At 44.7% G+C, this 24934-nt stretch overlaps 4 protein-coding genes across 5 annotated transcripts; 2 read left to right on the forward strand and 2 right to left on the reverse strand.

Annotated features, from left to right (window-relative positions):
- Positions 1-11113: 11113 nt before the first annotated feature.
- On the forward strand, positions 11114-14267 carry upf3b (UPF3B regulator of nonsense mediated mRNA decay). Of its 2 annotated transcripts, none has more exons than XM_015947799.3 (10): positions 11114-11350; positions 11574-11680; positions 11757-11863; positions 11951-12049; positions 12196-12306; positions 12656-12699; positions 12794-12982; positions 13056-13207; positions 13294-13600; positions 13692-14267. In XM_015947799.3, the coding sequence occupies exons 1-10, from the start codon at positions 11240-11242 to the stop codon at positions 13833-13835; spliced, it is 1371 nt and encodes a 456-aa protein (XP_015803285.3). In that variant the 5' UTR covers positions 11114-11239; the 3' UTR covers positions 13836-14267. The 2 variants fall into 2 exon arrangements, with proteins under 2 accessions (XP_015803285.3, XP_015803291.3); XM_015947805.3 differs by having other exon boundaries at positions 13297-13600.
- Positions 14268-16807: 2540 nt separating this feature from the next.
- Positions 16808-18789, forward strand: rpl39 (ribosomal protein L39). Its single transcript, XM_015947787.3, has 3 exons — positions 16808-17109; positions 17365-17468; positions 18580-18789. The coding sequence occupies exons 1-3, from the start codon at positions 16963-16965 to the stop codon at positions 18626-18628; spliced, it is 300 nt and encodes a 99-aa protein (XP_015803273.2). The 5' UTR covers positions 16808-16962; the 3' UTR covers positions 18629-18789.
- sowahd (sosondowah ankyrin repeat domain family d) lies at positions 18784-20331 on the reverse strand. Its single transcript, XM_015947762.3, has 2 exons — positions 20198-20331; positions 18784-20096 (listed from the first exon to the last, which is right to left on the reverse strand). The coding sequence occupies exon 2, from the start codon at positions 19989-19991 to the stop codon at positions 19071-19073; it is 921 nt and encodes a 306-aa protein (XP_015803248.3). The 5' UTR covers positions 19992-20096; positions 20198-20331; the 3' UTR covers positions 18784-19070.
- Positions 20332-20440: 109 nt separating this feature from the next.
- pttg1 (PTTG1 regulator of sister chromatid separation, securin) lies at positions 20441-24837 on the reverse strand. Its single transcript, XM_015947775.3, has 6 exons — positions 24739-24837; positions 24108-24198; positions 23895-24028; positions 23293-23374; positions 22701-22865; positions 20441-20583 (listed from the first exon to the last, which is right to left on the reverse strand). The coding sequence occupies exons 2-6, from the start codon at positions 24190-24192 to the stop codon at positions 20504-20506; spliced, it is 546 nt and encodes a 181-aa protein (XP_015803261.1). The 5' UTR covers positions 24193-24198; positions 24739-24837; the 3' UTR covers positions 20441-20503.
- Between the last annotated feature and the right edge of the window lie 97 nt (positions 24838-24934).

Here is a 24934-nt window from a genome sequence, read left to right on the forward strand (position 1 = left end):
CTGGCTCAGTACAGCTGGGACTCAGCGCAATTGGCAATCCACTAACATAGTTAAACAGTACATGAGTGATTATGGGCTTTGTGATGCATGGCGATCTCTTCATCCTAACCGTAGAGAATATACTTTTTTTCGCACGTCCATCACTCTCATTCACGTTTGGATTATTTTCTAGTCAGCAGCTCATTGTTGGCTGACATTTCAGACACTGAGATACACCCCATAGCTGTCAGCGACCATGCTCCGGTTTCTTTAACTCTGGTAAATAAAAAGACAATCCCACCAAGCAAAAACTGGAGGTTTAATACATCACTGCTTAAAGACGAAGGTTTTATAGATTTTTTTAAAAAGGAGTGGGCTTTATATTTAGAACATAATGACCTGCCTGGAACATCAGCATCTATTCTTTGGGAGGCAGGAAAGGCAGTGATGAGAGGTAAAATAATCTCTTTCTCATCACATAAGAAAAAAACGGAAAACAAACGTATTCAGGAGTTAGAAGAAATCATCAAGTCTTTGGAGGCGTCCACAGAAGAAGAGTCAATGAGCAAATTACGTAAATCTAAATTAGAACTTCATGGAATTATTGACAAAAAGACACAATTTTTAGCACAAAGACTACGAACAGAAAACTTTGAACATAGTAATAAATCAGGTAAATTCTTAGCTAGCCAATTAAAAATAAATAAAGAGAAAACTACCATATCTGCTGTTAAAGACTCAACCGGGAATATAGTATATGATCCTGAAAGAATAAACAACACCTTCAGAGACTTTTACCAAACGTTGTACTCACCACAGATAAACCCATCAGATAATGAGATCAATGAGTTCCTTGACAGGATAACACTTCCTAAATTATCAGACAGCCAAGTTACAGTCCTGGACTCGCCACTAACATCAGCGGAGCTCCAGGAAGCCCTTAAATCCATGACTAATAGGAAAGCTCCAGGTCCAGACGGGTTCCCAGTAGAATTCTACAAAGAATTCTGGATCATTCTGGCTCCAACATTTTTCAGAATGGTGAGGGAAATCGAAGAGAGCGGCAGATTACAACCAAACATGACTTCAGCCAATATTAGTCTCTTGTTAAAACCAGGCAAAGACCCGGCATTTCCTACCAGCTATCGCCCAATTTCTCTTATTAATGTTGATCTCAAAATAATTTGTAAAGCCCTGGCCAAAAGATTAGAGAAGGTAACCCCCTTCATAATACACCCTGACCAAACTGGTTTCATTAAGGGTAGACAATCACTCACAAATTCACGCAGATTACTTAATTTGATAGATTTCTCTTACAGTAGAAACATAGAAACTAGTATATTATCTCTAGATGCAGAAAAAGCTTTTGATAGAGTTAACTGGAAGTTCTTATTTGCAACTTTACATAAATTTGGTTTTGGGAACTTCTTCATAAACTGGCTACAAACATTATACAGTTCACCAACAGCACGTGTCAGGACGAACGACCAAATATCAGCTAGCTTCTGTCTTCAGAGGGGGACCAGGCAGGGATGCCCACTCTCCCCCTCACTATTTGCTATCTTTATTGAACCACTAGCAGCAGCAATTAGGCAAACAACAGATATTAAAGGGATAAAGTGTAAGAAAATAGAACATAAGATCAGTCTTTATGCAGATGATGTTTTACTCTTTCTCCAGAATTCTCAATCCTCTCTCTCCCAAGCAATAGAACTGATAAACTCTTTTTCCAGAGTTTCGGATTACTCTATAAACTGGTTAAAATCCACAGTTCTACCAATTAATTTCTCATTTGTCAATTTGCTTAATACACAATTGGAGTCAGGGAATATCACATACCTGGGAATTAATATCTCTCCCAAGTTAGCAGATCTAACCAAACTAAATTACATCCCACTTTTAAGGAAAGTGGAAGATGATCTTGCTAGATGGAAATGCTTACCAATATCACTCATGGGGAGAGTTGCTACAATTAAAATGATGGTCTTACCCAGAATAAATTACCTATTCTCGATGATCCCAAACAAACCTCCAGCTGACTGGTTTAAATCTCTGGACTCCTCAATTACTAAATTCCTTTGGCAGGATAAACCCCCACGAATTAGCTTAAAAACGCTTCAGAAGACCAAAGACAGAGGAGGACTGGATTTACCCAACTTTTATTATTATTTCTTAGCCAACAGGCTGCAATATATACCAAGATGGTTGCAAGATAACCCATTAGACGAGTCCTGGTTAGATATAGAACAGACACTTTGCAATACGATAGAGCTTTCAGACTTACCATTTATTAGCTCAAGCATAAGAAAACATGAAAGCTTCAAAAGTATTAGTATCAGCACTTCTCTGACAGCATGGTGGGAGTATCTTAAAATGACAGAGTCTTCACTAGTACCATGCAATCGCACACCTATCTGGAATAATCCTGACATTTTGCAAAACAACAAAATGATTAACCTTCCGGACTGGAAAAATAAAGGAATCCTATACCTGGAACACATATATGAAGGATTGGACTTCATTCCATTTAATCAAATAGTCTCCCAATTTGGAATGGATAAGAATAGCTTTTTAGAATATCACCAAATTAAATCTGTAGTCAAACAAAAATTTAAGCTCAATAAAATAGAATTACAAACACCACCAAGAGTATTAGACTTTTATAATCTCAAACCCCCCAAACTACTGTCTAAAGTATATAAGACACTGTCCAAAATAGACGATAAAATTGCAATCCCTATTGAAAAATGGGAGGTGGATCTATCAGTCAGCTTTGACCAGGACTTCTGGTCCCAAACTTGTTTAAAAACTTTTAAAATGATCAGACACCCCAATTTACAATTAATTCAGTACAAAATTCTACACAGAGTACACTATACAGGTCATCGGATGTTCAGGATGGGGTTTGTGTCGTCTGACACCTGTACACACTGCACAAACAACATTCCTGACAATTACATTCATGCACTGTGGTCCGGCCCACCTGTCCAGGAATTTTGGGGTAGAGTATGTGAGGATCTGTCAAATTGTCTGAAATGTCATATCCCAACTTCCCCCTCTCTTTGTTTACTGGGAAACCTGGACGATGTCCCGATTGCAACATCTTTGGTTCACGTGGTTCTGACTGCCATATGCATCGCTAAGAAAACTATCCTCTTGAATTGGAAAAATAGAGAAAGTCTCTGCATTAACCAGTATAGAAATATTTTGTTAGATCATATTGCACTTGATATAGCCTCTGCTTCCACTTCAGATGAATCTCTCTGGGCTCCTTTGATCGGTTCCATCACATAGCGAGGGTGGGGGGCCGTTGATGTTGTCCTGCGGGATGGTATGGGTGGGGGGGTGTGGGGTCTGAGTTTGGAGTATCCGGATGTTCCCTGGAGGTGGGTTCACTGGGGGTGTCTGGGACTGGGGGGCCGTTGCCCCCCTCTGGAGGTGCTTGGGTTGCCTCGGGGGGTGGACTGCTGGCGGTTGTGAGTGGGGCCCCTTGGGGATCTTGGCGGCGGCCATGGGTCACTGCCTGGCGGCTGCAATGCCCCTGGGCAGGTCTGGGTGGGGTCCTGGGGGCTCGGGGTTTGGGGGTGGCAGGCCCCGTGTGGGGATCTGGGCGGGGCCTTGGGGGTCGGGTCCTGACATGTATGCTGCCGGGAAGAAGGCAGGGACACCCAGCAGTGCCTGGCTCGGGTTCGGGGGCCTCAGGTAGACCTTGGCTCCTCTGCCGTTCCATCACAGGGGAGGGGGAGGTCCAGGAGGGGGAGGACCCAACCTTACCTGGATGTCCCATGTCTTATATATTCTGGAAATTGTACAAATGCAGGGGTGGGCATAGATATTCTGCTGGGGTGGGGCTGGGTTGGTGCCCTCGGACTCCGTGAGGCTCTGTAATGCTGCTGCTTTGGGCCCTGGCAGGATGGGCTGGGGTCTCCATGCCCTGGGTGGCAGTTTGACAACAGAGGTGCCTATTGGGGCCAGTAGGGGAGCTGGCTCCCTGGAGGGCTAAGCCCAACCAGCCATTCCTCCCCATCCCCGCATATTTATCTCCTCCTGCTCCCTCACATCATCACACAAACATACACATAGGACCTTGGGGGGTAGGCAAGTCAGGGAGTGCGGGTATGGACCCCATTTCCGCATTCCTGTGGAAACCTGCCCCCCAATTTTATTTGCACCTTATACACTTCCACTGATGACATTCCACACAAACACACACTTAGGGCCTTGGGAGTGAGCACATTCAACAGCATTTGGCAGGGGGATATTTCAGCCTCCTCCCGAGTGCCGGTGCCCACTTCCAATTTTAAACCGCACTTAGACTCTGATGGCTGAGGGTGTAAGTGGGGTGGTGCAGTGGCATCAGCTGGCATATGCTGGATGATGCCTGCACTGCCCACTCACCACAGCCATGGAATACACCTCATGATCACACAACACTATAATGGAGCAGGCGGAGGGAGACTAGGGGTCTTAGCCACCTCTGTTGTTGCTAGACTTCCTGGGGCTGGAGGCTAGGAGGGAGATCTGGCCGTCTGGTTGGGGTCTGGGGTGGTGGGTTGCTGTGCTCAGCGTTGGGCGGGGGAGCCTGCTCATCAGCACCCCAGCAGAAAGGGTCAAACTCTGGTTACCGGTGATGGTTGTACCCAATGTGCAGCAGTACTGGGACCAGAGTGAATAGGGTGTGTATGGGGAGCATGAGTGGGTTTCCGGCGTGCATTTTTGTAAGTCTTGGGTTGTATGTGCATGTGTGAGAATGAGGGAGGGAGCGTGTGACTGTGTTTGTGTATGACTGTATATGTCAGGTGGGGCCTTTGGGTCCTCCCCTCTCCTGGAACTTCTCTTGATGATATAGATCTCTGTCCCCCCTCCCCCTGCCACACCTGGTGTGGGGGCTTGTGCCTTGGTCTGCCTGAGTGTTCGTGGCAACCGGGTCTGGGGGTTTAAGATTTTGGCATCTGCCTGTTAGATCCCGGTGGCTGCCTGGTGGGGTCTGGGTCCCTGGGCTCTGCTGGGTCCCCGGCGGGGGTGGTCGCCCCTGGGTCCCGGGTCGCTGGGTCCCGGGCTCGGCCGGCTAGGGGGTGGGAGGCTGCGGGCGGGCCTGTGGGCTTGCCGCTGATATCTCCAGGGACTCTGCCGGCTGCTGGTTGTGGCCCCCCGGGGCGATCCTCTGTGCCTCTTGAGGGGGGCGGGGGCCTTCCTGGTTGCAGTCTCCTTGGGGTTCCTGCGTTCTGGGGCAGCGCCTGGATCTCTGGGACTTGGAGCTCCCCCTGTCTCCTACACATCTTTGGGGGCAGATCTGTGGTCCCTCACACTCTCTATTGGACGCTCCTATAGAGAAACCTTACATAAACAAGCGCGTGTACACACACAGGTGCTCACATGGTGCTCTCAAAAGTATGGGTTTGGGCACGTTAAACACATGTCTTAAGACTATGGTGGGCACTTAATGCGTTGTGATTTATTATTGTGATTCTTCAGTTAAGCAATATTGATTATATATATATTTTTTTCTTTTCATCAAGTTGACGCAGTGATAGGTAGATCTTGTTGTATTGTTGTTGTGTCCCTTTTTTTGTGTCCCTTTGTTTTTTTTTGTCTTTTTTTTCTGCAGGTCTAGAAGCAGACTCTTGTTCATTTTTGTTTATTTTTGTGGACCCCCCCCCCTCTCTCTCTCCCCACCTTTTCTTTTCCTTTCTCTTTCACCTCTGTCTCCGTGTCTGGTCGGAATTACAAAGCATTCAACAACAATAACAATAAAGTTTTAAGTATCAGGCGTGACATTAAAAGCAAACGCTTTGATGCTCCACCTGAGAATAAATCTGTAAGGCTTGTCACCAGCATTCAGACATCAATTCTGCTTGCTTCACAGCCAGACAGGACACGTTAAAAGGAAAAAAAAAAAAAATATATATATATATATATATATATATATGACAGCTCACTTTTCCAGGCATATTCGGGAGCTGCTCAAAGAACTCCTCTTTTAGGTCTTTACTGACAATCATGGATCAACCCTCCGTAACGTAACGCTGAAGAGCTGAAGCCCAATGGCTGGTTCCGATCATCGTTATCTTGGCCGTGTCTCACAGCTCGTCACTCCAGGACAATGCAAAAATGAGCAAAGAGGGGGAGCTGGGAACAGGGCTGTGAGAATGTGGACTGCAATTTAAGTCTGAGCCAACATAACTGCAGGCTAACTGGGCTGACCAAATCTAACAGAGGTGTGCCAGTACTTTCAGCCAAAAAACAAGGTTGAGCGACTCTAATGTCAAGCACACATCGACTCACTGAGCTGTGGTGTTTCTCCACAGACAGCACGGCTACAGCCCCATGCCACGGCAATCAGAGCCGGGTGGCCAGAGCATGCAGAAGCCCTATAATCTTATAAAACAAAAAGACTACTGAGAGATGCCCCCATGGGAGTTGATGGGGATTTGCTTTGTTTTGGAGCCAGCCCCTAGGGGATAAGGGGGGAACTATCATTTTTGTCACCTACTTGTTGGCTTCACTTTCAGCAGGGGGAGTTTCCTCCTTGTTTGAGACATCGAGGTGGTTAGGTCTTTAATTAGAAAAAAGGATGTGCAGTTTATTTATATTATATCTGTTTATTTATCGATATTTATCTATATCAATATAAATACAGAGACAGATGGGCAAACGGAAATACAGTTAGTTGGTTAGATTTTATCATTTGAGAAATATATCCAAACTGCAAAGGTTGGTGTCAAAACATGAACTTCAAATGGTTATCCATGCCCTTATCTCCTCCCGTCTAGATTACTGTAACACACTCTTCTCATGTTTTAACGTAAAAACCCTTGACCGCCTTCAGCTGGTCCAGAACTCTTCAGCGAGGTTCCTAACTGGAGCAAACAGAAGAGCACACCTCACTCCTATTCTGATGTCTCTGCACTGGTTACCCGTTAACTTTAGAGTTCATTTTAGAATCCTGATTACAACTTTCAATGTAAACCGGTGCAATGTGAATCGGGTGGCAGACCAAGGCGGGAGCCTTGGCGGTCCAATCCCCGGACAAGAAAACTAGTTTTTGGGACATGGAATGTCACCTCGCTGGCGGGGAAGGAGCCGGAGCTTGTGGCAGAGGTTGAGCGGTACCGGCTAGATATAGTCGGACTTACCTCGACACATTGCATTGGCTCTGGAACCCGAGACCTGGAGAGGGGTTGGACACTCTACTTTGCTGGAGTTGCTCCGGGTGAGAGGCGGAGGGCTGGGGTTGGCTTTTTGTTAGCCCCGAGACTCTCTGCCTGTGTGTTGGGGTTTACCCCGGGGGACAAGAGGGTAGCTTCCCTGCGCCTTCGGGTCGGGGAACGGGTCCTGACTGTTGTTTGTGCTTATGGGCCAAATATCAGTTCAGAGTACCCACCCTTTTTGGAGTCCCTGGGACGAGTGCTTGATAGTGCTCCATCAGGGGACTCCATTGTCCTGCTGGGGGACTTCAATGCTCACGTGGGCAATGACAGCTTGACCTGGAGGGGTGTGATTGGGAGGAACGGCCCACCTAATCTGAACTCGAGCGGTGTTTTGTTATTGGACTTCTGTGCAAGCCGCAGTTTGGCCATAACGAACACCATGTTCGAACATAAGGATGCCCACCGGTACACTTGGTACCAGGGCAGCCTAGGTCACAGGTCGATGATAGATTTTGTAGTCGTATCATCTGAACTGCGGCCGTATGTTTTGGACACCCGAGTGAAGAGAGGGGCGGAGCTGTCAACTGATCACCACCTGGTGGTGAGTTGGATCAGATGGCAAGGGAACATGCCGCGTAGACGTGGCAGACCCAAACGCATAGTGAGGGTCTGCTGGGAACACCTGGCAGAAGAACCTGTCAAGACGGTCTTCAACTCCCACCTCCGGCAGAGCTTTGACCACGTCCCGAGAGCAGTGGGGGACATTGAGTCCGAGTGGGCCTTGTTCCACTCTGCGATTGTCGAGGCGGCTGTTGCTAGCTGTGGTCGTAAGGTGGCCGGTGCCAGTCGTGGTGGCAACCCCCCGTACCCGCTGGTGGACACCAGAGGTTCGGGGAGCCGTCAGGCTGAAGAAGGAGGCCTACAGGGCGTAGCTGGTCTGTGGGTCTCCGGAGGCAGCAGACAGGTACCGGATAGCCAAGCGGGGTGCAGCAGTGGCAGTTGCCGAGGCAAAATCTCGGGCGTGGGAGGAGTTTGGTGAGGCCATGGAGAAAGACTATCGATCGGCTCCAAAGAGGTTCTGGCAAACTGTCCGGCGCCTCAGGAGAGGAAGGCAGCAACTCGCTCACACTGTTTACAGTGGGGATGGGGAGCTGCTGACGTCAAGTGAGGCTATAGTCGGACGGTGGAAGGAATACTTTGAGGAGCTCCTCAATCCCACCAATGCGCATTCCGAGGAGGAACCAGAGCTGGGAGGCCTGGGGATGGACTGTCCGATCTCGGGGGCAGAAGTTGCTGAGGTAGTCAAACAACTACACAGCGGCGGAGCCCCGGGGGCGGATGAGGTTCGTCCTGGGTATCTTAAGGCTATGGATGTTGTAGGGCTGTCATGGTTGACACGTCTCTACAACATTGCGTGGTCATCGGGGGCAGTTCCTAGGGAGTGGCAGACCGGGGTGGTGGTCCCCATCTTTAAGAAGGGTGACCTGAGGGTGTGTTCCAACTATAGGGGGATCACACTCCTCAGCCTCCCTGGAAAGGTCTACTCCAAGGTACTGGAGAGGAGGGTCCGATCGATAGTTGAATCTCAGATAGAGGAGGAGCAATGTGGTTTTCGTCCTGGCCGTGGAACTGTGGACCAGCTCTATACCCTTGCAAGGGTGATGGAGGGGCCATGGGAGTTTGCCCAACCAATCCACATGTGCTTTGTGGATTTGGAGAAGGCTTATGACCGTGTCCCCAGGGGCACCCTGTGGGGGACGCTCCAGGAGTATGGGGTGGGTGGCTTTCTGTTAAGGGCCATTCAGTCCCTTTACCAGAGGAGCGTGAGTTTGGTCCGCATAGCCGGTAGTAAGTCGGACCTGTTCCCAGTGAGGGTTGGACTCCGCCAGGGCTGCCCTTTGTCACCGGTTCTGTTCATCACTTTTATGGACAGAATTTCTAGACGCAGCCGAGGTGTGGAGTGTGTCGAGTTTGGTGGCAGGAGAATCTCGTCTCTGCTTTTTGCGGATGATGTGGTCCTCCTAGCTTCATCCAGCTCTGACCTTCAGCTCTTGCTGGGTAGATTCGCAGCCGAATGTGAAGCGGCTGGGATGAGGATCAGCACCTCCAAATCTGAGACCATGGTTCTCGACCGGAAAAGGGTGGCTTGCCACCTCCGGGTCGGGGGAGAGGTCCTACCTCAAGTGGAGGAGTTTAAGTATCTCGGGGTCTTGTTCACGAGTGAGGGTAGGAGGGATCGGGAGATCGACAGGCGGATTGGTTCGGCGTCTGCAGTGATGCGGACGCTGAGCCGATCTGTCGTGGGGAAGAGGGAGCTGAGCCAGAAAGCCAGGCTCTCGATTTACCGGTCGATCTACGTCCCAATCCTCACCTATGGTCATGAGCTTTGGGTAATGACCGAAAGAACGAGATTGCGGATACAAGCGGCCGAAATGAGTTTCCTCCGTAGGGTGGCCGGGCTCAGCCTTAGAGATAGGGTGAGGAGCTCGGACATTCGGGAGGGACTCGGAGTAGAACCGCTGCTCCTCCGGATCGAAAGGAGCCAGTTGAGGTGGTTTGGGCATCTGGTCAGGATGCCTCCTGGACGCCTCCCCGGGGAGGTGTTTCGGGCATGTCCTGCCGGTAGAAGGCCCCCGAGTCGACCCAGGACACGTTGGAGAGGTTACATCTCCAATCTGGTCCGGGAACGCCTTGGGGTCCTGCCGGAGGAGCTGGTGGACAAGGCCGGGGAGAGGACGGCCTGGAGCTCCCTAGTTGGGATGCTGCCCCCGCGACCCGGACCCGGATAAGCGGAGGAAGACGACGACGACAACTTTCAATGCTCTACATGGTCAAGCTCCGCCCTATATTACTGAACTGTTAAAGCCTTATGCTCCAATCCGAGCCCTCAGGTCCACTCACCAGAACGTTCCAGATGTTCCAAAGACCAGATATAAAAGTCGAGGGGATAGCTCCTTCCAGACTGTTGCACCCCGACTCTGGAATGATCTTCCTTTATCTTTATGTAGCATTGACAGTTTAGACACTTTTAAAAAAACAGCTAAAGACCCTTTTATTTAAAGCTACTTTTACCTAAATCTTTTATTTTCTTATTTTTAACTCAAAATTAGAAATCATCTTTCATCTGTTTTATGGTATTTTATCATTTAATGACTTAACTTTTCTGTTTTAATCTTTTTTTAAGATCATTATGATTTTATGACTTTATGATTTGTTTTGTTTTGATCTATGTGAAGCACTGTGGTTTTCTGTCTTTGATGAGTGCTATATAAATAAATTTACTTACTTACTTTACTAGATGATGGATGGATGGATGGATGGATGGATGGATGGATGGATGGATGGATGGATGGATGGATGGATGGATGGATGGATGGATGGATGGATGGATGGATGGATGGATGGATGGATGGATGGATGGATGGATGGATGGATGGATAGATAGATAGATAGATAGATAGATAGATAGATAGATAGATAGATAGATAGATAGATAGATAGATAGATAGATAGATAGATAGATAGATAGATAGATAGAGTAACTTTATAAACAGATAAAGATACAATTTGGTAATACTATTAAAAGATAAATAAAATAAAAGTATCATCCATCCACTCTCTATACCTGTTAGTCCATGCAGGGTCGTGGGATAAACGTATCACAAAATACATTAATCAAATACATAAAAGTAACGAACAAGGAAAATTTGAAACACAAATAGGGAAACAATGCAATGTTTCCAATAAAAAGATGTCTAGTGTCACTAAGTGGACAGTAGACATATCTCAATCTTAACTTTACATCAGACTTAACCCTAGCTCTACAAAAAAATTTACTATAGAAAAATATTTTAGAATGGACATTAACAAAAATATAATTACCAGTAATTACCGAAAATAGTAATTACCAAAAACATTTTTTTTTAAATGTGTAATTGCTTTGTATTTAGCGCCACCTCCTGGTAAAAACTTGTAAATGCAGCTTCAGTAGTCAGAAAGGAAGTTTCGAGCGGTTAGTATCTAGCTGCTAGCTGGCTAACTCTCTGAAAAGTAAACAAGTCTGTTGAGTGAGATGAGAGCAGGCTGTGGATCTCTGTAGACGTTCAGCTATGAAAGAAGACAAAGAAAACACTCGACCGAAGGAGAAAAAAGTGGAGCTAAAGTGTGAAGATGGAGAAAAGACTGAGAAGTCAAAAGAAAAGAAAGAGGCCATGACAAAGGTAAAACTTGCTAGCTAAAGCAGCTAATGTTGCTACAGACGTCAGTTTTGGATTCGTGTAGTTCTATTAAATAAAAGCATGGTTTAACTTTTTTGTTTTGTTTTTGTTTTCAGATAAAATGTTCTACGATTGAAATTATACATTTAAAGACTGGACCAAAATTTCATTTTACAAAGCCCTGCTTAGTAATTAAGGTAGTGAACTTTTTACAATGTGTTCGTAGATTGTAATCAGACGATTACCACCAAGTCTGTCTAAAGAGGAGTTAGAGGAGCAGCTGCAGCCTCTCCCAGAGGTGGACTACATGGAGTTTTTCTCAAACGACACCAGGTGAGTTCACCTGTAAAATGACTGTTAGCATTTCCTTCATTGTGTTGGTCTAACATGGCACTTCCGGTCATTTTAGCCTGTATCCCCATCTCTTCGCGAGGGCTTACATCAGTTTCAAAAATGAAGATGATATTGTTCTCTTCAGAGATCGATTCGATGGATATGTGTTCATAGACAACAGAGGTATCAAGAACACACACCCAGTTTTCTGTGAAGTGTTCCAGAGCGTTGACCTGAGACTGTCCTTGTTTATGTTTGGCCATTCAACAGGACAGGAGTATCCAGCCATTGTGGAGTTTGCGCCGTTTCAAAAGATAGCCAAGAAAAGAAGTAAGAAGAAGGACTCGAAGTGTGGAACAATTACTGAAGGCAAGGGTTTAAACTGTCTGGTGGTTTTGATCTTCTCTGTTATAAAAAGAAATAAGCTTGAAGAAACTCCATGTTCGTCCCTAACATATCTATTTTGAGATCTATCTATAAAAATCTATAGCTCAGCATGTTTGTGTTTTTATCAGATCCTGATTATAAAAAATTTCTTGAATATTACAACGGAGACGAAGAGAAGCTGACATCTACGCCTGAGACCTTGTTGGAGGAGATCGAGGCCAGATCAAAAGAACTTGAAGGTTTGTTTATGACAGCACCGTTATCACTTGCTGTGTTTGTCTTCAAATTCCATTTTTGGTTCTTTTTTTAAACACAGATAAGGTTTTTCTTTACCTTGCTGACGTTTCGTTTACGGCTGCAAACATCTTCAGAGCTGCCGCTGATGTGGATGTGTAGGAAGTGACGCCACCATCAGCGTCAGCTCTGAAGATGTTTGCAGCCGTAAACGAAACGTCAGCAAGGTAAAGAAAAACCTTATCTGTGTTTAAAAAAGAACCAAAAATGGGACTGTTATAACTGCTTGTATGTAAACAGGAGCATTGCATTTGACAAGATTTCTTATTGTGGGTTTCTTCCCCTTTCTTTTAGCTAAAAAGACCACGCCCTTGTTGGACTACCTGAAGAATAAACAGGTAAGCATGTGGTAATCGTTTTTTGGTGTTTAGGATAAATTGGTTCAACTGCATGTTAGCAAGAATCCATCAAACTTTCTATTTTAACTTTCAGAGAATCAGGGAGGAAAAGAGAGAGGAGAGACGAAGGAGGGAGCTTGAACGCAAGCGCCTGCGTGACGAAGAGCGTCGCAAGTGGAGGGAGGAGGAGAGGAGAAAACGGAAAGAGGCTGAGAAGATGAAAAGACTTGAGAAACTGCCGGAGAAAGACAAGGACCACGTTAAGGAAGAACCAAAAATTAAGGTTCGTGCAGTGAAAAAAAAAAATGCATCTGTCAATTTCAAGTTTCTCATGATGATTGTGTCTTTATATTCAGCTCCTGAAGAAACCAGATAGAAATGATGAAGCAGAGTCTGAAAAGCCTAAAGAGAAGTCCAAGAAACCAGAGAAGCCACATAAAGAGGTCCGGTCATTCAGTGATCTGAAGAGGAGACATAACATCGAGAACAAGGAGGATCGTGAAAGAAAGTCAGTTCTTGTTCTTTTTTTCCTGGCATTTTGCACTTTTGTTTGTACATTTAACTGATTTAACTCCAGCTGTGATTTCCTTTTAGAAGAGATGAAAGTGGGAGAAAGGAATTCAGGGAGCGGGACTTTGATCGAGACAGAGAGCGGGAGGAGCGGCGGCAGAGGGAAAAGGAGCGCTTCAGACGGCAGGACGAGGAAAGACGGAGGAGGAGGGAGCAGCATGATGGAGAGAACACGTTCAGGAAGCGGGAAGAGGAGATTAAAAAAGAAAAGGCGTTGGAGAAGAAGAGGAATGAAAACATGGCAGATTCCCCTCGCGGTGAGAAAACGGAGAAGGCTGCCAAAGAGAACAAAAAGGATGAGAGCAGCAAAAGGGAGCGACTGCGGAATAAGGTACGGACTCCAGTTATTTCTCACACTTGTGCCAAATAATTTCTGAGTTTGTTTTCCTTTTGTAATATTTTATTTATATTATTTGCAACAGGACCGACCCGCCATTCAGCTTTACCAGCCAGGGGCCCGGAGCCGCCACCGTGCCACACCAGGAGCAGACAGAAGAGAATCCAACTCTGCCGACAGAAAACCAGATACTGAGAGCAAGAACGTGGCTGAGAAAGTAGACGACTGAGCAGACCTCTGCTTTTGTTCATTTGAGTTAGGTGAAGAGACAGGCCTGCGAGCAGCAGTATGGCGTCTCGGAGCCACGCGCTCCACTGATTAAGCAGGGCTCCCAGTTTCGGAGGCAGAGGTGTGATCCTCTTTGGTCTGTGTTAGGAGAAGAAACGATTCACCTTCTGAAGGAGTTTGGCTGTAGGGCACATTCAAGGAAGCCAAAGTTTTGGGGACCATGTGATGTCAAAGTGAACTTAATTCAGCATTATCGCTTTGGAGGAAAAGTGTTTTACACTCTGCAAAAAAGGTGCCTTCACGCTCGTTATCTAAATCACTCTAAAATAAATTTATAATGTTCACTATGTCAACACGTGGTTTCTTCAAGGTGATTTCTGGATTTTTCTTGTGAGATATTTAATAGTTTGAGATAAAGTACCTATGCATCATAAACTGATCTGGTCTGGGATTCTGTGGTATGCTTGTTACTATGGAAACCTGGAGGAGAATTAGCCATTTCTAAGTAGACTGCCACGTGACCGCATGTATATAAACAATCAGTGATAAACATGTGGCCTTATCCCTTTTTTATTACTAATATGTCATTAAAGGTGATACTGATAAAGAGGCTACATTTCTGACTAAAAAGTCTTTGCAAAAGTTGATTTTTCTACTTTTTTGCGTCGTATATTTGACGTTGTGTTCCCGGAGATAGCAAGCTTCGTTTTCATGCAAAGCTGCTTGTAGTTATTATTTTAATAAAAACTTCATTATAATAAACTCCTTCAATTGTAGAACAGCTTTCAGAAAACGAGGGCACACTCCAGCACCCTATAAATCAAAAATACCTGACTATTTCTACAGTGATGTGTACACCCGCCCACTCCTCGGCCGATGCAGTTGCTGCATGCGAGCAGTTACAACGTTTTGTGGAGAAGCTCCAGACGGCTCACCCAGAGGCACTCATTCTCATCAGTGGGAATTTTAATCACACCTCGGTTTCCTCCACTCTCCCCACCTTTACCAAATATTTGAAGTGCCACACCAGAGACAGTAAGACAATTGATCTCCTGCACGCTAATGTGACAAAACACACACACTTCCACCTTCCGTTCGGCTGCTCAGATCACAACCTCATTCATCTGATCCCTGAATACATACCCAGGGCAATTAGGGCACCTCCTCAGTGAACAATCGTGAGAGTGTGGACTGAGGGAGCAACAGAAAGGCTGAAGGACTCTACACCACAGACTGGGAGACACTTTGCAGCGCTCATGGCGATGGCCTTGACAGCCTGACACACTGCGTAGAGAACACCGTCCGAACACGAAGAATGAGGTGTTTCTGGAACAATAAACCCTGGTCGACCCCTGAGCTGAAATACATGCTGAACGATGGCTGAAGATAAAGAGGAGCAGAGACGAGTCCAAAAGGAGCTTAGATGGGTCAGATCAGATGGGGGAAGGTTTTTTTTTTCAAGAAGAAGCTGGAGCAGAACACGGTGCATGGAGAGGTCTCAGGGACATCACAGGACACAGTGGGAGGAGTGGTGCCAGTGAATCTGCTGAAAGGGACCAGAACTGGGCCGATGAGCTTAACCTGTTTTTTAACAGATTTGATGATGGAGAGACTCATCCTCACCCATCTATGTTCAGTGGTGAGCTCAGAAATAGACCCACTGCAATTTGCATATAAACCAAACATGAAGGTGGAGGACACGTCATCTACCTGCAGCACCGGAATCTGACTCACCTCGAGATGCAAAAAAGCACCGTGAGAGTCATGTTCGACCTCAAGTGCCTTCAACACCATCCAGCCGTGTCTACTGCTGAAGATTAGGAGTGCAGCAGTACAAACATCTGACTGCATGGACCATCAACAACCTCACCAACAGGCCACAGTATGTGAGGCTGCACAACTGTACATCTGTGGTTGTTGTGTGCAGTACTGGAGCTCCAGAGGGTACAGTGCTCTCACCCTTTCTCTTCATCTTCTACACCTCAGACTTCACCTACAACACCAGCAGCTGTCACCTCCAGAGGTTCTCTGATGACTCAGCCATTGTCAGCTGTGTGTCTGAGGGGTATTTTGGACTGGTGTGAGCGTAACCCTTCTTATACACAGTCTCTGTGTTAGAAACCCAGTCCAGTCTGTTGTCTATCACAACACCCAGGTACTTGTAGTTCTCCACTTCTTCCACAGCCTCCCCACTGATCTGTAGTGGCCGTGAAGGTTCTTCCTGAAGTCAGTCACCATCTTTCTGGTTTTGCTGACATTCAGCCTCAGGTGATTCTGTTCAGACCACTCCACAAAGTTATCTACCAGTGCTTCGTACTCATCCTCCTCTCCTTCTCTTACACCCCACAACAGCCGAGTCATCAGAAAACTTCTGCAGGTGACATGACTTGGAGTTGTACTGAAAATCAGTGATTTATAAGGTGAAGAGGAAAGGCAAAACCACAGTTCCCTGTGGAGCTCCTACATCACTGACCACCACATCAGACAGGACATTTCCCAGGCAGACAAACTGTGGCCTGCCTCAAGTAGTCAGTAATCTAGGAGATCCATGCATCACTAACACCCATCACCCGCAGCTTCTCACCCAGCAGGAAAGGCTGAATAGTGTTGAAGGCGCTGGAGAAATCAAAGAATGTGACCATCATAGTGCCTCCCCCTAGCCTGGCAAGCCAGACTAAATAAATGTATTATTTACAAACTTTGCCAAGCAAGTATTTGGTCTAGTACACTAGGCTAGCCTCCCCCACCACCCAGATGCAAAAGGGCTCGTTGCAGTAGGTAAATGACATCATCGTTGACTCCTAAGTGGGGCTGGTAGGCAAATTGCAGGGGGTCCTGAGACATCCTCACCTGTGGCCTCAGGTGGGCTAAGACAAGTCTCTCTCTCTATATATATATGCATACATGTGTGTGTGTGTGTTTTGAATTTTGGCGATGAGTCTGTTAAGCAAAAGAAAACCAACATGCATTCACAAAGACAATGAAATTATTTCCATTTATTTTTACGTGGAACTAATAAAATCCATTGGAAAAAAAGAAAATCGTTATTTATTTATATATTTAGTTTTTGTTATTGTCGTTGGGCCAAGTCATAATTTCTTCCAGTACTTCTATTACAGACCATTTCAATGAAAATATGGCTTTATTGTCGTATTTCCATCATTGGCCATTTAGTGTCGCTGTTTCAAAGACGCTCATTGTTAAAAGCACCCTGCGTCACTTCCTCTTTCCTCTTCGACCACCGCCATAGTCGGGAAAGGACTGTGGAAAAAATGGTAAATTTAAGATCTTTAAACATCCGTTTCAGTAAAGCATGTACATAGTCTGGGATCTGCGGGGTTATTGACGAGTATTTATCATGTCACACAAGATCTGAATTTTGCGTAAAATGATGAAGTTTAAGTTAGTGAAATGCGTTCAAGAGACGTGGTATTAGCTACGTTAGCTAATAACTTCCTTGGTGCGATTTAGTGCAACGGTTAAACACATTTTTAGGCGATCCTCTACTGACAGGGCTCTCTTGTTTTCAGTCGTCCCACAAGACTTTCAGGATCAAGCGCTTCCTCGCTAAGAAGCAGAAACAGAACAGGCCGATTCCACAGTGGATCCGAATGAAGACCGGTAACAAGATCAGGTGAGTGTCTGGGTGATGTGTCAGATGTTCTGTAGGATTAGGTCTGGTCTCTGCAAAGCCTCCAGAGGTTGGAAATCCTGGAGAAAACTTAAATTTAAACCAAAGGGAGCTGTTTCTTTACCTGTATCTGGTACTGTTTACATGGTGATGATACTCATATATGTTCACATTTCTGAAGAATTTATAGACTTCCCATTTAATTTGCTCCACTCAGAACTCTAGACGGACCCCCAAATCCTTGTGTTGGTTATGTTTAAATGTTCATCAGTTGATTACCTACTGATCATAGCAGCCAGTGAGTAAACAAAAAAAAGCGATGTTCTAACATAATATACAAGTTAAAAATGATGCAGTGTAGTGCAACGTGTTTAAAGAAAAAAAAAAGGTGTTAACAGGTAAATTATATTCATTAAAAAGCTATATGATATAGTAACCTGGGAAAATGATTAAAATAGCTGGCTCCTGAGCATAATGTGGGTACAAATGTCCCTCAGCTGTGAATTGAAATTGCACTAAATAATATTAAAAGGTTTATTTTCTTTTAAGACATTTAATATCCAAAAAGTACTAACAATTAACCTAAATGCTATGAATCATTTCACAAAGCTAATGTGCCCTTTAAATACTTCTGGGAGATTCTGTTGAGTTTTTTCTTAAGTCAATAGCTGTGGTGCATTAATTGCTTAGCTAGCTGGTTAAGTCCAGAAAAGTCTGGCTGACTAATGTGTAGAAAAAGCAGGTCTGCAATTGCAGCACTCATCAGTAGAGTGCTGTCATTAACCCTGCTGAGAGCATGTCTGCTGCAGAGCTCCTGTTCCTCCTCACCTTGATGGTGATGGGGAAGCTCCAAAGCTGAACACCTGCTGGGTTTGACTGATGTGCACATTTAATGGGTGTTCTATTCAGGGACTGGTCCTGTGAGACCTACAGTGGGTTTGAGATGGATTAGTGGAATTTCTCTGGAAGTTTAGTCTTTAGAATATTTTCAATCTATAAAAGCATAAAATAACAGAATGGAGAAAATGATCTGCTACAGGTGTGTGTAGCAATATGTCTGAATGTTAGTTTTGAAAGCCTTTTGCTCCTTCTGATCACTTTTTTTAAATTATAGGTACAACTCCAAGAGGAGACACTGGAGGAGGACCAAGCTCGGCCTGTAAGCTGGATGGTTTGTGGATCGCAGCACCATCCTCCCAGTACCTCCAGCTGCTGAGCCTAACTGCAGGGAGGGATCCAAGTCATCTGGAGCATCAGTTATTTTGTACAGATACTGATTATCTCATGTTTGACAATAAAAATAAATCAGTGATAAAACTTGAAATGCAAATGTGAAGTTTTTATTTTTAGAACTGATTTTCGTTTTTAAGCCAATGCTGGCGAGGCCTTGCTGTGAGAGTGTCTGACTTCAAAAAGAGCAGTTTTATTTCATGTTTATTTAAATCAGTCTAGAAATAGTGCAACAGTTCTTTAGCAGCAAGACAAGCTGGAATGTTAGTGCTCATGGTACAGTCTGCATACAGGAAAAGCATCAGATTCCTATTTAGTGCACATTAACATTTGTTTCAGCAGTTTCTTATGTGACCTCGGCACGGTTAAAGCGTCTCAGGATTTTTTCCCACGAATTGAGGACATCAGCTTCTTAATGGACCCTAACTTCCTGCTGCTCCTCTTCCGTGTTTTCTGCTCACAGTGGCTCACCTCTTCCGTCTCTCCGCTGTCTAGCTCATCACATGCGGTCGAATTGACTGGGCCAGCGCAGTTGTTGTTGGCGTTCTTGTTGGGATGTTGCGCAGCTCCGCCGCTGTGCTCATCGTCCCATGTTCCCAGCAGCTCCTTCATCTCCAGCGGCGCATCGTGCCTCAGGTACTGCCAGGCTCTCCTCCCGTTGTAGTCCATAGCGTCCACGTTGGCACCGAATGCGCCGACCAGCAGCTTGATGACCGTGTACTGTCTGTGCATGCTGGCCACGTGCAGCGGGGTGAGTCCGCCGCTGCCCCGCACGTTCACGTTCACCGGGAGCTCCGCGCGCTCTGCGTAGCGCAGGAGCCTCAACAGAGTCTCGTCCTGGCCTCTCTTGGCCAGCCAGTGCAGAACCGAGTAGCCGCTGATGAAGTCCCTCCTGGTCAACAGAAAGGGGTCCTCCGAGATGAACTCCAGAATAGTTTCGTAGTTTCCCTCCACAGCTGACAGCATCCAGGCGTGCTCCATCGGGTACAGAGCCCAGTCTGCGTCCTGCTGGGGGTTTTCATCCAGGGTGTGACAGGACAGCACGCTGCTCAGCGAGTTGCTCAGGAGCAGCTCCTTCAGGTACTTTTTGCGTGTGGTTGTGGTGAGAGAGCTCCTCTCTGGAGCGGAGCCGTCTTCCTGCTGCCTCTGCAGTCTCGACCTACGCTGGAGAGCTCCGGGCATGACCGGCATGCCGTACCTCGCCACCCGCTCCACAACGGAGGTCCTTCTGAATGCCCTGCTGTCGTGGGCGTCGGTATTCATGCTGACAGCTGGCTCGGATCCTCTCCTGTACATGCTGCTCCCCCACAGCTCGGGGCTATTTCCTTTAGTTAAAACACCCTGAAGATGTCTTTGGGTTTAAACTTGCGCAAGACCCGTCTGTTCTACTGTTCTCATTTCCTGTGTTAAAGACACAATTCCACACGTTTAGGAACATTTTAAACCCATAAAGACTAACCTGAAACCACCGTTTCCTCCAACCAGCCGCCACGTTAACTCACCTGCTGTGCCCAAAGCTCAGGTCAGGTCTGATTACACCAATCAAGACCTAAATCAGGTTTGCTAAACTGAACGCTTTCAGTTTTGTTTGTAAAGCAGATTCAACTTTTAAGAGGAACTGAGACAAGGTTCATTCTGTTCGCACAAAGGGCCATGATAATCCTCATGTGACCTCTGATGGACTTTAAAGCAGGAAGTCGCGATACCCAGTTTGCTAATCATTAAGTGATGCATGGCAGATTAGGAACAGTAGGTAAAACAACTTTATTTGAATAAAATGACAAACACACCAAAAAAAACAAAACACACTAAAAGTCAACAGGCTCTGGAGGAAGCTCTGTCAGCTCATCAAGTGTTTGTAGGAAATCCTCCAGCTCCAAACGCTCATCTGAAAATGAAGACAGTATGGTTAATGATGTGCTCCAGACTCAGGCTTCAATTAGCTACTGCACACATCTATCATTACAGAGTGCTACACACTGATTTAAATAAGTCTTAAATCACAAAGCTACACCCAACATTTACCTCACAGCCACAGATTACCCTGTTCAAAGGTTCTGCTTTTATGACTCAGATGATCCATCTCAGCTGGCCAATAATCTGTGGTGAATTCATAGTTTCATGTGCTTTCAATGACCGAAACAAATTTACATATTTGGCCTTGACCAATATCTTTGATGTTATTCATTTGTTAAGATCAAGATGCATTACAGTGAACATTAAAATAAAGTACATGTTTCTAGTGCAGAGAGGAGACAACCCATAGAAGCACTGATTTTATCTCATTTCAGAGAATAGAACAGGTCAGATGCACCTAATAAATAAAATTACTAACAAACTCAGGAATCTGTTTCTTTGCTTCACTGTTCTGGTGCTAAAAATATCACTAATGCAGATCAAAGGAGATACAGATTAATGCATCTTATTTGGAAATTAGTGTGTGTGGTTTACATCAATACATTATTTTAAGTCTGAAATTGATATGGATTGATCAGAAGTTGCTATGTGTGTTTATTTTAAAACTATTTACAGAGCAGCCTCAGAATTGAGATTAAATATTTTTGATCACAATAGTAAAGGAACTATTACAGAACCAGTTTCAGTAAAATCAGAATATTATTCAAGTGCATGAATTAATACATCTGAACTCATGCAGTAGGAACTAGGATATATGAAATACTAGAACCAGACACAACTTTTTTAAATTTTAATTTGATTAAACTGATTTGTTTCCCAACATTGTTGGCATTTTTCCCTATACACAGTTAAACAAAACAATGTTGATCAAGGTGTGTGAGAGAGGGAGAAGAGTGTAAATATAAATTTAAAAAACCTGACCGGAGCAGAGGCAGTGACCAACGCATGCACGAGCAGTTTTTCGCTCCGTCTTGTCAAATGCACCATGTAAGTTACGAAAAAAGTAAATTTAAATATTGAACTGAAAGAGGCGAGCTGAAGAAAACCTAAGGAGTACCGAAGAAACGTGAACAACAGTGAAGCAAGCACAGATCCGTTACGGTCTGTGTGTGCGTGGATGCCTGGGCCGAGCGGACTGAGCTCCCGTCTCAGCTGCAGAGTTGTGTGTAGGGAGGGGCGGGCGCTCTATGTGTCTGGCCAACCACAGAGCGTAAAGACAGTTACCCAATGAGGATTTTCCTTCAGCACGATTACAGATATTTACGAGTTTTACACTCGTATTAGTCAAAAATGCTTTATCCGTACACTCATCCCTAGCTGTAACCACCCTGCCTCCTCCTTGCTGCCTGCCAGCTGTGATCACAAGCAACAACACAGTAGTTCCTGCTGCTTCTTCGGGAAACGGCGCAAAAAATAAATAAAGAAATAAAACTTGGGACCTTGTAGGCGTGGCAGTGGGATTTTAGCCATGGTGGGCCGCCACGGCTACGCCTATGTAAGGGAAACACTGGGATGCATATCAGTGATCCAAACTCCCTTCCCCGTGGGCCGGTACGTTTTACTAGTTTCCCTGCTTCAATGTGCCTGATTTTAATCAGCAGGTGATTAACAGGCTTCTGCAGAGCTTGATGACAGGTGATTGAAGTGTGTTGAATGAGAGCAGGCGTAGGCAAGCCTGGTCCCAGAGTACTACCACTCATGTTTTTGTTGATTCACTTGTTCAGCAGCTCACCAAGCTCCTGCTGATTAAAATCATGTGTTGGAACAGGGAAACAACTAAAACATGCTGGATACTGGCCCTCAAGGAAGACAGTTACCATTAGAGTATGTTGTCTGTTAATGCTTAGCTCGACAATCATTGTTTGAAAGAGTTTCACAAAATTGCCAGATTATCCATCATTATGCCACGAGGGAAGATGAACAGTTCAGGAATTAAAGAGTCATATTCAGACATTTAAAGTCAAGAGTTTCTATCAGGTGGGCTAAGCCATCATCAGTGGTCTGCCTTTTAGAAAGTTGAGTTAGAAATCAACTTAGTAACTATGAAGCATAAATGCAAACAGTTAAGAGTAAATATTAAGTGCATACCTGAATATTTTGGCATCTTTATGGGTGACAAGTCTGGAAGTGGAGCCATCTCTGTCAAATCCTCCTCACACAGCTTAGAAAGAGTTGTGGGAAAACAGGCCAAACCAGGAAGTGCCAAGCAGCTAAGAGGGATCAAGTCCTCAGGGACGCTGTACCTCTCAAACTCTGGGAAACATTAGAACCTTGTTTAAAACATGCAGAAAACAGTCCTCCGAGCACAAGACAAAGCAATATAGAACATTAAACTTGTCTAAAGTTTCTATAGGAAGGAAATTAGATCACGTGTGTTGGAGCCTCTTTTGCAGTGTATAGATGCTCAACTTTAATAATGACCAGCTTAAGTCAGATGCTGGTGGAAATCTATTGAGTTTGTAAACTAAAAATCTGAGCAATTATTTTGAGCAGGAATTTTTATTTAGTGGCAACAATGCGGGGAACTCGTACCTAGAAGCTTGATATTTCTACATCAGCCATCTTTTGCAAACTATTATACACTGTGTGTATAATAGTTTGCAATTGAGGGGGAAATAAGTATCGACTTCACTGAAATGTATTGTTTTAGGCAACTGAATAAAAGTCAAACTCAATTTACCCAAGGGGTCATACGGGATAAACTTCTCAATTTCTGGATATTCCTCAATTTTGGTTTGAGGAGCAGGCTCGACTTTGTTTTCCTATTGAAACAAAAACAAAACAAAACATTGACTTGGTACAACAAGGTAAAGAGAAATGGATGGCAAAGATCTGGGGCCTCATTTATCAAGCTTGCTTACGCACAAAACGGGGTCGGAAAACTGCGTAAGCAACTTTCCACGCAAACTTTGGGATTTATGAAAGAACTTAGCGGAAAAATGTGCACAACTTTAAGTTGACCAAGGACCTTGCTTACGCACATTCTGGACATGGAGAGCACCTGCAGTGCTGCTGCTGAGAATGATAAAATTATTAATTCCAGCAGCATTATCACTTGTACCACTTTGTGCTCACACAGAATAAGCAACAAGTACATTTTTTTTGCTGAGCTTAAGTACAGTTTTATTAAGGATTCTACGCAATATTTGATAAATTAGACCCCTGAACTTTTAGTTTAGTATGGCATCTTAGCTGTGATTTGAACTTCATACAAAAAGATGCAAATAATACTTTGTCAAAATATTTTTTTATGCGTGAACTGAAGACTGTCCAGAACCCAACCTGTGGCTTCAATAGAGTCTTCTCCTGTGCAGAGACTGCTGGGGTCAAAACCTTGTTCACAGCTCCAAAAGCTTTACGACCAAATGGCAGAGGTGTTTTAACAGATTTAGCTGCCTCTGAATTCAGAAGTTTCTCTGGTAGAAAAATAAAAAAAATGTGAACTCACATCCAACATCACCTGCTAACATAGGAAAAATATTCAGTTCAGAATACCTGGAGCAGACTGAAGTCGCTGTCGCATCTTCAGCGAAGGCACATGAAGACCAGCATTTTCTTGCTCTGCAAGGATGTTTGCCATTTTTATCTGACAAACACATGCAAACGTTATATTCTGCACCAAAATGCAAAAACGTTTTTCAAAACAGCAAAGCTAAAAGTGAGCTTTGTAAACTTTCAGCAGTGGGGGAAAAAGGCAAAACAGATTTAGCCAAATCCTAAATTAATTTAATACAAGCTTATTTGTTTTAAACTACTTTAAATATCTAGTTTGAAGCCTTTAGCAATTATTTTATAGAACACTTATCCAATCCCAAAATATACATTTTATTTCAAGTTAGTCACCTTTATTTACTGAAAACAGATCACCTGAGTACCAATCAAACCTATCAGAAATTTTTGACAAGTGTTTATTTTTTAAACTTTTCCCGAACACTGACATACAAACGTTAACAACGGTTTTTTGACCGCTAAACAGATATTTAAAAAAACAAAACAATCAAATGTTAGCTTATATGCTAGCGCTGTATAACGTCTTAATCGTTCGCGGGTTTATGGATATTATCTTGACCCATTCAAAGAAAATAAACTATAAATTTAACTTGAACTGCTCTCTTTGATAACTCACCTCTACGAAACACAACCTCTAACTCAGTAGACTCGACCTGACCGTGCTGCTCACTCGGTTGAGGTTAAGAAACTGTGTACGAACGAACGACCGCGAGCCAATTTTAAATTCACGGCATCCTTCCTATTGGCCAATATCACGCACGTGACTAAAATAGGCGTCGCCTACTAAGTGTTGTTAGCATTGAAGATTAATT

This window comes from Nothobranchius furzeri, chromosome 1, assembly GCF_043380555.1.
Source record: "Nothobranchius furzeri strain GRZ-AD chromosome 1, NfurGRZ-RIMD1, whole genome shotgun sequence".
Lineage (NCBI taxonomy): Eukaryota > Metazoa > Chordata > Actinopteri > Cyprinodontiformes > Nothobranchiidae > Nothobranchius > Nothobranchius furzeri.

Excerpts from the sequence above, each read along its gene's own strand:
- upf3b (XM_015947799.3), top strand. The coding sequence starts at position 11,240 with ATGAAAGAAGACAAAGAAAACACTCGACCGAAGGAGAAAAAAGTGGAG. Across the intron at positions 12,050-12,195 it reads GTGTGGAACAATTACTGAAG|ATCCTGATTATAAAAAATTT; the intron begins GCAAGGGTTTAA and ends TGTTTTTATCAG. Across the intron at positions 12,307-12,655 it reads CAGATCAAAAGAACTTGAAG|CTAAAAAGACCACGCCCTTG; the intron begins GTTTGTTTATGA and ends CCTTTCTTTTAG.
- rpl39 (XM_015947787.3), top strand. The coding sequence starts at position 16,963 with ATGAAAATATGGCTTTATTGTCGTATTTCCATCATTGGCCATTTAGTG. Across the intron at positions 17,110-17,364 it reads AAAGGACTGTGGAAAAAATG|TCGTCCCACAAGACTTTCAG; the intron begins GTAAATTTAAGA and ends TCTTGTTTTCAG. Across the intron at positions 17,469-18,579 it reads AAGACCGGTAACAAGATCAG|GTACAACTCCAAGAGGAGAC; the intron begins GTGAGTGTCTGG and ends TTTAAATTATAG.
- pttg1 (XM_015947775.3), bottom strand. The coding sequence starts at position 24,192 with ATGGCAAACATCCTTGCAGAGCAAGAAAATGCTGGTCTTCATGTGCCT. Across the intron at positions 24,029-24,107 it reads GCGACTTCAGTCTGCTCCAG|AGAAACTTCTGAATTCAGAG; the intron begins GTATTCTGAACT and ends TTTTTCTACCAG. Across the intron at positions 22,866-23,292 it reads TATCCCGTATGACCCCTTGG|AGTTTGAGAGGTACAGCGTC; the intron begins GTAAATTGAGTT and ends AATGTTTCCCAG.
- sowahd (XM_015947762.3), bottom strand. The coding sequence starts at position 19,991 with ATGTACAGGAGAGGATCCGAGCCAGCTGTCAGCATGAATACCGACGCC.